At 46.6% G+C, this 12,921-nt stretch overlaps 1 protein-coding gene across 1 annotated transcript; it reads right to left on the bottom strand.

Moving 5' to 3' along the window:
• Positions 1-1,321: 1,321 nt before the first annotated feature.
• T265_14746 (hypothetical protein) lies at positions 1,322-12,013 on the bottom strand (the record flags this gene model as incomplete). The annotated part of the gene is made up of 7 exons (XM_009175038.1): positions 1,322-1,475; positions 5,139-5,245; positions 5,282-5,371; positions 5,405-5,641; positions 6,317-6,545; positions 11,587-11,785; positions 11,911-12,013. Coding segments are annotated over 7 exons (1,116 nt in total), but the record flags the coding sequence as incomplete, so codon positions are not given.
• Between the last annotated feature and the right edge of the window lie 908 nt (positions 12,014-12,921).

The following is a 12,921-nucleotide window of genomic DNA, read 5'->3' as shown; positions in this document are numbered from 1 at the left end:
TGAAATCTTGAGCAAAGCAAAACGTCAGTTTTGTTGCTACCGACTTTTACACACTGGACATCTTTACCGCAAACACTAACCAAACAAGAGACGCTTCTTGTTTTCTTCACATAAACGAAGAAACACGGCCTGACGTGGATAGTAAAAATTTACTAACCTGTGGTATCAAACAACAGCAGAACACACATTTCTGCATTGACGTTGCCTGACGAAGAACAGCGGATTTCTGTAATATGATGAATTGTTACAGTACGGTCTGGAGCTAAAGTCGTACTGTTCTCTGTGAGAAGGTAGTCAGGCGTGCGTTTCCTTCACGCGTAGAGCTGATTCATATTTATGGAAGTAGCGATGCTGTCTTCCCTCAATGAAGGAAGAGTTAAGAAAGATCGGCTCTAAAATCCACACATTCCGATCGCTCAGCGGCTGACGATTGCATTATTCAGTACGGTCGGAGTACTTCTAAAAACTGTGGTGTTGCTCAAAGGGCGCCTGTTGTGCACAGCTGCGTTAGGAGTCAGAGAGTTCACCCTTATTCCTGTGCCCTCAACCTAGACCAGCTCCCTGAAGTCAGATGAGTTAGACTATTGAGTGAGGGTCCCTCGATAAAATCCTAACAAACTCTGCATCGCGATTCAGGCTTTCGGCTCACGGGGTAGGTTAAAGCCCTACTTTCTCTCACGGCCTTGTGGGTCGAAGGATCGAGGAGGGGTGCCTTCTTCTCTTCGACCTGGACAACTTGCCACAGCTGAAAAGCACCGCATATTCCGCTCAATTTACCAGTCCCGACCCTTATTGTTACCCCGTTCCAATACAATCCTTTCTGCTTGTGATTCTATAAATTCAGCCCTCTACCCGGAAAAATAAACCCTTAACATGCACCACGAGCAGTAAGGGATTTGTAAAACTAAGCAGCGTTTAATGTCCTTACTCTTTGTTAGAGAGATCAATAGACAATCGACGGATTTTCAGCAACCTTATGAGTAGTACGTTACGAAGATATACATGTATCGCGATATCTCGAATATCGTAGCGACTGAAACATGAGGCGGCCTGGTGCGGCACATTCAGTTGCCTGAAAACATTACAAACGAGAGATTCAGCTGGGTTCCAGGTGAGTCTTTCGAAAAACCAAATTAGTTTACAAACGAGTGTATATTCGCTAATAGACATTCCTCTCTAAAACCTGCGTCACCTGTGCGTGGGCATGACATCAGCTTATCCGCCCAAACAAACAAACAATAAAATGAGACCGTGTTCACTCAGAGATAGAAATATTTGTATATGTGGTAGTATATTTACAAAAATCTGACTTCCACATCTCAGTCATCAAACTTGTAAGAAGAGACCGCGGTTGACAGTGCTCCACCCGCATAATTACCACGTTTCTTTTTCGTTTTCTCGTGTTTAAACGATTTTCCACTGGTAAATTGAAAGTCCTTATATGCCCGCTCACCCCAGGCTCCTCGAGAGTTAGGCTGAGAATAGCAGAACAGAGAGAGAGAGGTGGACAAGGAACTAAAATACTACTAGGAGTTTCCATAAACTTTGTCAGTAGTATGGAGTCGAAAAGTGACAAATGACGCATCGATAAAACAGCATGACTTCTCCAGGTACACCAAGGATAAGCAATGTGAAGGCAACCCTAATTATCAGTAACGCAAATTTACAAACTGGTTTCAGTGCGAGTCTCGTACACAAAGGTACATCCTAAAAACAGCCATAGTTAGGAGAGGCTAAGCGTTACTAAGCGAAAGCGATATACAGTTACGAATCTACCTGTAAGACAGACGAGGCTGAACACCCAACTAGCGGCCTGACCTAGTTACGAGAGCGATTCGATGAACATCGAAAGAACAGTTGATGCAAAAAAAAACTATTCAGTCCGTGTCTGAGTCGGAATGGTGTGGAACAGAGCGATAATTGTGCTATCATCCCAACCATAGAGCAATTGGAGTCGGTTAGGCAAAATATCTGGGGTGTTTACAGGGGTTCGACCGAACGTGAGCGGAAAGAACACAACGTAGTGTCAAGCAAAAGTGAAAAATCGTTCACGTGTGATATCCTATTGGCGCATAGCTGTCGTGCAGCTGGAACTACCACCATGGTTGATAAATAAGTGACGTCAAGTCGTGTTGAACGCCAGAATATTCAAGCAATGAACTTCATCAGAAGGTAGAAAAGTACGAACGCCCTAAACTCACCGCTCTTCATGCCCACAGCCAGCTTCGCGTGGCTACGCCAAAGTTCGGAGGACAGGACACAAGGCGGACTATAGCAGTGCGGTGAAAATACGCATTTGTTCCATTTAAGGGTTGCTGAGCCTCCTATTGGTGTAGCGAAGGATAGTTCCAGCCCTTTACTCGCTTCGAGTAAAACAAATCGTTCAGCTATAGCACCCCTTCGGTGCCTGACTGGTATGTCACCGGAAGGAAGCACAAGGGCTGAAATACTGCCAGGTTGCCCAAGCTTAGACAGGGAAAGTCGAGATGCAGATGTAGGGTTCGAACCATGGACCTTCCGGTCAGTAAATTCGCGCTCTAACCACTGAATCCTCTCGCCCGCGTTTTGAGTAAAAGTATCGAACTCAATGCTTGTAAACTGCGATTTAGAACATCTCTGGGAAAACACCAATCGTTGAGTGCTAACTTATCCGCCAGTATTCTGCGCTGCTGTGCTGATCAGTTCCTGTTGGTCCGTGCTTTGCGAATTACAGAAACAAGCACAGAGGGTAAAAGGTGGTCCGCTGGTCTAAACCGTCAATTGACGAGTGGGCCGCATCAGAGTCTCGTTGTCCAGTTCGGCCATTTGAAAGAAATGAGTCATAAATTATGTCGTATGAGGACGCACAGCGTAAAGATTCGAACTAACACTCCTACTTGAGACACGACAGCATGACATTAGTGTTAAACACTGATGTTTCGCTGAAGCATAAACACGATTTATTTGAAATCTAGGCACCGGAAGGGCGCTGCAGCTGAACGATTTTTTTCTTCGCTGTTGTTTGTATGGCTGTGACTTGGCCTGTTCGAGCAACGGGCCTCCGGCAACTGTTGTTTCGGAACCATAGATCGTGTGGGTTGGTGTCAGTGACTCCGCAACGAAGCAATTAGAAAGCGAGTTCTCAGTTGTGCTACAGAGACTTCTATTTAAGAATGTGTCCAGCTACACAAGCTGTGTTGCTTAGGCCATTTATTGTGCATGCCGAAGAAAGCGCTGTGTTGCGTGTCCAAATCAGGATGACGAAAGCAGACAAATGGTTAACCCTTGATTAGGCAGAGGGAGATGAAAGCGATTACGAGACATTTTAGTGCTGTCGGTGCTGCACGACTACTTGGATGATCCTCACTGCGCATGGTTGCAAACGCTGCAAGATATGGCTGCTAATCAATTACAATGGCGTCCTTGTTGTTCGCTTCTGTCTAGGTCACCTGAACGAGTGTCTGGAGGTGCAGGCATCTTGGAATGACTGTTGTGGGTTAGCACTAAGTCCCTTGCTCGTCAACTTTTATCCTTTCCTTCACAGTAAGGCTTTGAAGTAAGTAACGCTTGTACGGCGGCGAAGCATCAACATCACCGGTCGCTTCCACTGAGCACAGGACTGGGCGAAAAGAGCTCTGTGAGGCAGACGGTCTTCTGGCACGTGGAGTACATGTCCTAACCACCGCAAACTATGAAGCGTGAGTAAATCATCTATCGCGGGAAAGTTCCTTCTTCCAAGACCATCTGGCGTACCTCAGCTTTGCTAATGCTTCGGAAATACCGATGGTCAAACGCTGACATGTTCCATATGTCCTCAGCGCGTATGGGCTACGTCTCTGATCTATAAAGCAGTATGGATTGCAATACCGCAATATAAACTCTTCCCTTGAAGGACAAACTTACATCACGTTGGTGCATAGATGTTGGAGGCTAGCAAAGGTTGCACTGGCCTTTCTGATTTGAGAAATAATCTCATCTCCGGCCAGTCCGCCGGAACTTATTCAGCTGCCCGGGTAAACAAATTTATCTACCACGTCGATGGGCTCGCCTGCAAACATGAGGTGTATGCTTGATCCCATCCAATCTTGCGGCAGCACTTTACGCTTTGCAGGTGTGAAGAACATACCAAACTGTGTGACAGAGTTATCCAGGTTACTTAAAATCGTTTGCATCTGGGAAGGATCTGAACCAAGGAGAGCAATATCGTCCGCATACTTGATGTCTGTGAGCGAACGTCCCAGGAGCATTTCGACTCCCGAGGTTTCAGAGGCATGAAGAGAAATTTCAAGCAGCATATCAATAACAAAAAAGGAAGAGGAAGGGTGAGAGAAGACAGCCCTGTCTTATACCACCGGACGTGGTGAACTCAGGCGAGAGCTACGCGACACGAGTAACAGGGTTAGCTCGGTTTGGTCATCTGTCACGCTGTCAAGTAAGGACCAGTCCGTAGGTCAAGGAAACAGACGTCCTCCTGACCGGCCGGACATGCATGCAACTTGACAGGACGCAAAGCACGAAAGACTCACTTTCCCGGGGAGATGTGGTCACTTAAGGTCAACACAACTGTATGGAGGATGGCTTGTCACGTGAGTATCCCAGTACTGGTGCAGATGATTCGGCCATTTGACCACCGTCCATTCAGATTACCTATTGCCTCAAAACTCCTTCCAGCCGTCCAGATGCGTTGGAACTACAGAATGCCGGTGCTACGCTACCATCAGTCCTTTTCCCATCCAGACTTTTAATCCTCCCACTTTGAACTAGTGAATAGAATTAAATACACATCGTGGTCGTACTATTGTGAAGCTAATAAGACATCAATAATCGTTGAGTCGTAATACCCCTTCGGTTCCTGGCTGCCAGCTTACCCGAGGAAAACACGATGACTGAGATAGTCCCAGGTTGCCCAACCCCAGGCGAGAGATCAAGATGAACAGATTGAATTCGAACCATGGACCTTCTGGTTAATATATTCGCGCCATAACAACTGGGCTACCCGGAGCTCAATGAAGCACCCGTATCAACACTATAGCAGCGGCCTTTCCAAATGAGGTTAATACTGCATGTTACTCAATCTGGCTGAAAGTGCAAAAAGGGTGTTGAACTGAAACGGTTTGGATAAATTACGGCCACATAACAAATCAAACAGAGTTACCAACCTTTGCCTCGTATGAATTGTTGGACAACCGGGGATCAACCACTTCAATATCGTCTGGCACCCGACGGAATGGGAAGGACTGACGACCTTTGTGATTGGACAATGACCCTACAACAAATGGTGATAAAAAATGACAACGCATACCAGATTTTCCAGAAACATCGACACCATTAAACGTATTCGACACAGCAGGAAGAGATCGACGACCACAATCAACGTCAACCATGTCAGAAACTGAAAATCAAAGTCAGGAACAAACAACCATACCATCAAATTTATGCCGCTTCGCATTCGATGTCCCATCAGAAGAATTAATTGAACGCTTTCCAGCAGCACCGACTCCTAAAGGAAAACTCTTAAATCCACACAAAACACCATTCGAAGTATCAACTACCCGAGCAGGTTCCTTCGAAACCGAAACATCGTTTTCATTCGAATCCGAATCCGAGCTCGACACTGCAGGCCGTTTCGAAGAAGCAACGGCCGCCGACAAACCTTTACCGCCTGCCGCAGACACAACACCCTTCGTAGCGGGAGTCATCGGCTTAGACGCTCCGGCGCCCGTCGTCGCGCCAGCAGGCTTCCTCGCCACCGGAACATCCTCATCACTGGAATCCGAATCGGAACTGGATGCAGCTCCTCGTTTCGACGCCGACACAGGGGTTCCCTTAGCAACATTTGGCGCAACAACACCTTTCGTCGAAGGAGTCGACGGCTTAGACACAACCGCTGCCTTCGCCTTTCTCGATGACGGAACCGCATCCTCGTCACCCGAATCCGAATCCGAGCTCGACACTGCAGGCCGTTTCGAAGAAGCAACGGCCGCCGACAAACCTTTACCGCCTGCCGCAGACACAACACCCTTCGTAGCGGGAGTCATCGGCTTAGACGCTCCGGCGCCCGTCGTCGCGCCAGCAGGCTTCCTCGCCACCGGAACATCCTCATCACTGGAATCCGAATCGGAACTGGATGCAGCTCCTCGTTTCGACGCCGACACAGGGGTTCCCTTAGCAACATTTGGCGCAACAACACCTTTCGTCGAAGGAGTCGACGGCTTAGACACAACCGCTGCCTTCGCCTTTCTCGATGACGGAACCGCCTCCTCGTCACTCGAATCCGAATCCGAGCTCGACACTGCAGGCCGTTTCGAAGAAGCAACGGCCGCCGACAAACCTTTACCGCCTGCCGCAGACACAACACCCTTCGTAGCGGGAGTCATCGGCTTAGACGCTCCGGCGCCCGTCGTCGCGCCAGCAGGCTTCCTCGCCACCGGAACATCCTCATCACTGGAATCCGAATCGGAACTGGACGCGGGTGACTTGTGGTTTGTGGTTTGCTTAGTTTTGTGGGTGCTGGGGGTTTTATTGGGATGATTGCGGGCGTTTTTCATGTTTTCTGCGTTTGGTACCTATAGGTGTGGAATGGACAGCAGTGTCAGGTCATTTCAGTGATGTGATATGAACAGGAGTGCCTGTAGCGTTAATAGGAATAATGTTGTTATCTCTAAGGGTAGTGAGAGGGACACGGTGGGACGATAATGATGACGACTAATGAAATTCGGCTTTTCGATGTGTACAGCTTTGGGCAACGTCTTCAATCCGGATATGGAATAGATTTACCGTTCTAGTGTAGTACTAATTGTCTAGCCTGGAGGGATTACGGAGTCTAATGTATTTGGATAATCGACGCATCCGCGGTGCACATAAATGTGGTAACCATATCTAATCAGATGTATTATCTATATTACCTTGTATTCGTGGAGTTTAAGGGCTCATGGGATCTGATAAATTCAATGTGGTGAGCGTTCTCCAACGACCCAATGTTTAAACTCGACGTCAAGTATCCCTGCCAACTAATTGCCTTTGCACATGAAGAGCAAATTTACCATGAGAAGAAGGGTAACGAATGGCTTTGATTGAAAGGAATCCGCGCGGTTGTGGTTGGGTAATAAGTAAAAACTGCGAAATCCTTATCACGGAAATCGCTTCCCTCCAGTAATTTCGGGCTATGTAGCTCATGCAACTACATGGTTCATTCCATAAACAGTAGCCATTTATGCAAGTGTATTTTACGGTGAACAAGTGCTCCTAACAAGCTAATCAACCAAGTAGAAACGACTACAAGCATTATGGGTCTGATGGCTCAAATGTCAGTACGACAATCATATTCCCTCTGCCTGTATCCAAACAGGAAGGTATGCACCTCGCGTATAACGCATTTGCAGTAATTTCGAAAAATAAAAAATCGTTCAGCTGTAGCGCCACTTCGGAGCCTAGCGGCCATGCCACACGAAGGAGGCACGAGGGCTATGGTACTGCCAGGTTGCCCAAGCCTAGACAGTAGAAGTCGAGAGGCAAAGATCGGGCTCGAACCACGGACCTTCCGGTCAATAAATTCGCGCTCTGACTGTCCAGACTGCTTTTGTTGAAGAGCGACCTTCGCGAACAGCAACCTCACAAAGTAACCAAAGGAATGACGATGAATGGTAAAGATTGCTACGAGGCAAAACCCCTTATAACACAGGAGGCGGATGAATGCCATCCAAAATGTGAGGGAATTTTTCTAATTGTCCCTGTCTTTGTTTGGAATGAAAAACTCAGGACAGAACATCACTTCCGGATACGAAAGATCACCGTCAGATAAAGTTGCCAGCAGGCGATGGTCAAGTTTTTTTTCACTAACTTAGATAGTCACTACACCAAAATGGAATACACTAGACCAGCACATCTGCTACGTAACCAGATCGTTCCCATGCAAATAGAACATTTTGTTGTAATGGAGAATCTGAATGAGTGGTGCTTCTCTTTTTAAGGAAAGTGCTTCCTTCCAAGAAGCGGAGGGTTTTCGTTGGCCCTTAGGGAGGTTATTGTTACCGTGGGGTCCGCCCCTTTGCTAACGGAACTACTGGAGAACGGAGCACTATTAAGACCTCGAAGATTAAGGTCATAAAGGTTCACCCTACAGTACAACTAATACTGCTCATGATCAAGAAGTTTCTAACTAGCAGATTTTCTGGGAGATTGGGTTGAATATCTGGGCTCTTGTGCTTCGGAACTGATTTCGGGATATGTGAAGGCCACACGGACAAAGAGATGTTATGGAAAGAAACGGATATTGTCAAATGGGCGACTTTGCCAAGCCGTTTGCTTGGCCGAAAGCCAGAAAATCAGTAGCTAAAGTACACTGGAGGAACGATTTTACGAGCACCACACTAACCTATATTCCAGTTCCGTCTGGCTACTACATGCTCCAGTCAACCTTGGTTGTGTTCTGAATGTTGTGAAACAAGGGGCACGTATCAATAAAAACGTCACGAATGAGTTCCGTGTAAAAACTGCCAACGTACCCAGTTGACCGAGCGGACCGTTAAATATAGCGGTATTGTGTACGATGCGAACTGGGATCACACACCTGCATCTCAAACTCGGTACCGTTAAGGGCTTAGCCAAAGTCATTTCATACATCTGTTCCACTGAGAATAACTGTACACATAAACTAGCCTATTTAGCTGCAACTGTTTGATGGGGACAACATCTTACAAAGGCCTCTAGTAAGGAATCGGGACTAGATGAACACACAATTTGCCCATATGCTCAAATGTTCGGATTGTATAGGACAATATATTGGGCAAACATAAAGACAATTAGATGTACGCCAGAAAAAAAAACATCACAGACAAATACACCTAACTTACAGGAATGATCAAAGAAACTCGGTGATGCCGCTGAATTCGTTCAGTTGAAGCCCCCTTTTGGTGCCTAACTGCAATGGCACCACAAGGAAGCACGAAGGCCAGGATACTGTCAGGTTACCCAAGCCTAGACATGGAAAGTCGAATTCGAACCAGGGACCTTCCGATCAGTGAATTCGCGCTCTAACCCGACCTCTGCCTCTTGACTTCCTCCGCCTAGAGTTGGGCAACCTGGCAGTATCCCGGCCTTCGTGCAACCTTCGGGTGGCATGGCAGTTAGGCACCGGAAGGGTGCTACAGCTGAACGTTTTCCTAGCACCTAAGTTGATTCATCGACTCATTACCACAAAGACGCGACGTCAAATCCATATGACTAGAGCAAAATTTAGATATTTATGGTATAAGAGTGGCACTCTATCGGTTTGAGTCCTAACTGTCGATGATGATGATGATGACTAACTTTCTAGGTCCTCATTTATATTTGGCCCCAGTAGTTTGCTGAGATATGTATAGTCGCTGGTCTGCCGCAACCTCGATACTGTCGAACATAACCTTCGATATAGAGATTCTTCTGCTTCATCAAATCACCCGTCTTACCAGTTTTATCTGCTGTCTACGCCTGGCTGCTGGTGCCAGAAGCCAACTGACACTTGAGATCTATACTCACCCAACCTGTGGTCATCGCAGTTATGGTGTCCATTCTTCATCCTTGTAGGTTGGGCTGAACTCAAATGAACAGACTGATAGAAAGCAACGGCCTAATGGTACCCAACTACACCCACATACACATACTCTCACAGACGCGCATAATCTCTGCTAACCCAACCCAGTGAACTTGACACAAATAGTTCAACCCAATATGTCCGCGTACGTGAGTACATACACCGCTACCACCAATTTTACGGTCATTCACCCCAAATGTGCATTAAAAATAAAGAAGTATGAATCGTTCAGTTGTAACACTCTTCCGGTACCTAGCTGCCATGCCACCCAAAGGAAGTTGGGATACTGATAGGTTACCTCAGTAGGGACGAACCAATCAGACAGAAGCATTTGGAAAGTTCAAGCAGCGTACCCTATTGAAACGAAACTGAAATGAGACCGAGTGTAATCACCCACCGCATTGTGTTGCACTTGGATCGATATCCTAAATATTTTCCCTTGATATGTCATCATCATCGTAGACCGCAGATGACTGTCTAAATGCATGAATGTTGAATCTTATGTGTAAGTGCGGTACAGGAAAATACATGTCGATGATGAGGCTCACGAAAAAAGACCCGGTAGTACGCTATCGTTAAGTGTCTGTTTGCTAGGTTGGGTAAGCACACTATTGTGATGAGAACGATTTGAAGAGCTTTATATTAGTGGATTGTACAAATATCTCCTGTGGAGAAAGCATCCCCAAAAGCTCTAGCAAAAGTGGTCCGTTCTGCAACGTGGTCGTTCTTGGGAGAACGCTTACTAGTGCAGTCTGCTTCATGTGATTAAATAGGAAAGGAACCTGTAACTGCAGTGAGGCACTAGCTTAGCTACACTCCGGATGCATGGTGTTACGGCTTCCGATAAAAGACAAACGCACTCGTCCTATTCGTAAAGACTCCGATCAGATAAGAAAAAGCCGGAAAAGACAATAAAAACCTACCGATTTACGAGGTCGAGGTGAGTAGCAGTGTACAAGAAGCCCCAAAACTGTTTACGCTGGCTGAAAAGCAGATAACGATGGTGATTAGTGAAGCAACAAACTAACGATGGTTACGGCTCCATTCTGCATTTACGCAAAGAAAAACTTAAAAAAAGTTAGGGGGAAACGTCTCCGTTTATTGAAAAAGCATATGTTGCCGGACAAATACAAATTTAAGGTATCCTGTCTGAGCCTGTGATGGTGGAGTAGTTAAGTCCGAGCTTCAAACCGAAAAGTTCTTAAGTCGAACCCTACCCTCGTTTATCGCTTGATCCTGCACTTGAACAATTTGGAACCTTGACGTTGTTGTCGGACTTGAGTGTTGTGATAAGCACGTGAGAGAGCTCTAAGTAGCTGAGTGGTCAAGATACCAACTTACGGATCCCAAGTTCCGCGGTTCGAACCCAACTTTAAGCATCTCGCCTGCTCCTGTCTATGCTTAGGCAACCTGACAGTATCCCATCCTTCGTACCTCGTTCCGTTGGCACGGCGGCCGGGCACCAAGAAGGCTACAGATAAACAATTGATTTTTTTGTGAGCACTGGTTCAACAAGGCCCAACCACTCTGAAAGCTGCACACATGTTGTACATTGACTATACCCGACAGTTTCGTTCGCCGATGATCTGCGGAGATAGGTTACAATCATTAAATCAATTTACCACCTATAAAGTGTGTAACACAGACACATTGGTTCCAGCTGCTACAGTTTCGACCACCGGGAACTGGAACAGTGTGGGACATACAGCCAAACCTGTAGATGGCTACGCAATGGAGGAGGTAGCTGATATAACTAATGTCAACACAGGGATATCACTGGAATTCTCGCTGACGAAATCAACAGGAGGAACAGCTTGGATGCATTCGTGTTATTATGAAGTCGACTGGACCATGTCTGACAATGTTCTTAGCCATTGATGTGTCCCAACTCAGGGGACACATTCAGGGAAATGGCAATGACCAGCGCAATTGAGTTCACTGAAAATGGCTCTCGTGCTTCACTGCTAAAATATTATTTGACCTCCCCTGGTTCGTTTCTAGCCTTCCAAAATCCATTTGAAGTGCTTCAGTGTTACTGGTCCGCTGCTTCCACCAGACTCACACAAGGGCTTGAAGACACTGATGGTTAAGCAATGAAAGTTTTTTAACGTCCTCGGCGCGCAGCAGCAAGGTTTTCGACTCATATAGCGATAGCACCGTAAACTCGGCCCTTGACAGATAAACCGGTTTCGCGTCTGCACCACAGGTAATACAGGCTCAAAAAGCTGCTCCGGTCTTTCCAATCATGATCATGATCATCGACAGCATGATATCAGTGCTCAACACCGATGCTTCACTGGGGCTGAGGCAGCTACCTCAATAGGCTCATCCGTTAGCATGAGGTTAGTATCCGAGCTCACCCATTCTCACATAAGCATTCTACACCTTGCAGGTGTGAGATGCACACCAAACCGTCAGGCAAAATTATATCATCTGCGTCAGATACAAGAAGAGCTATGTTATCTGAGTACTCGATATATGGAGCAAATACCTTGGAAGCATTTCGACTTCATCGGCATTAGAGGACAGTCTTGCCTGACAACAACTGATGTGGCGAGCTCGGGCGAGAGCTTTCCATAGACTTTCACACACCCGCGGCAGTTGGTGTTTAATGCACAACGAACAGTCGTCCGGTGCCTAGCTGTCATGCCACCAGAAGGAAGCATGAGGGTTGGGATACTGCCAGGTAGCCCAACCCTAGACAGAAGTCGAGATGAGCGGTGGGTGAATCCGCGCTCTAATCAATCAGCCATTTCGACTTATCGTGAGGGAAAAAATAAAAGTGGACGGGGATGAGGGACTGAGCGCTAGTGGTAGGAGGACTACCTCTAACCGAACAAATCAGCTTTGCTAATGATTTGTCTTGTATACCGAAACCTTGTTTCTACATTTCAGCCTCTCACTGACATCCTATCGGAATGCTAGCTCCTTCTATATTCTGGTTCAGTTGAATTCCACATCGCGGAACGATCCACCTGTTTGCAATATAACTTCCTCGAAGTTGTTTGTCTTCCCCATTCCTGTGAACCGACGAGTCTGACTGATACGTTACCAAAGAGGATATAACACTGGCGACGGGAATTCAACGCAAACAAAAACATGTCGATTTCAGCTGAAGGTTTGCAAGAAATTCTTCAACAGCAACAAGTGCAGTTCGAACAATTGCAATTGCGACTCATTTGCGACTCAATTGCGAACCATAACCTACACAACTAACAATACTCTCCCAAATTTGATACTTTATCCGCAGGTCCCAGCTCTGGAACTGACCGTTTTGCTCGTCCTGCATCACACTCAGCTGCAGCTTCTGTACGTTCCCGTTCAGTTACAACCCTAAACACTTCGAAGTATGTTTTCAAACCCCGCAAGCC

The sequence above is a fragment of the Opisthorchis viverrini genome, assembly GCF_000715545.1.
Source record: "Opisthorchis viverrini unplaced genomic scaffold opera_v5_253, whole genome shotgun sequence".
Lineage (NCBI taxonomy): Eukaryota > Metazoa > Platyhelminthes > Trematoda > Opisthorchiida > Opisthorchiidae > Opisthorchis > Opisthorchis viverrini.
The sequence above is the reverse complement of the archived record's forward strand: the minus strand, read 5'-3'. Positions and strand labels throughout refer to the sequence as shown.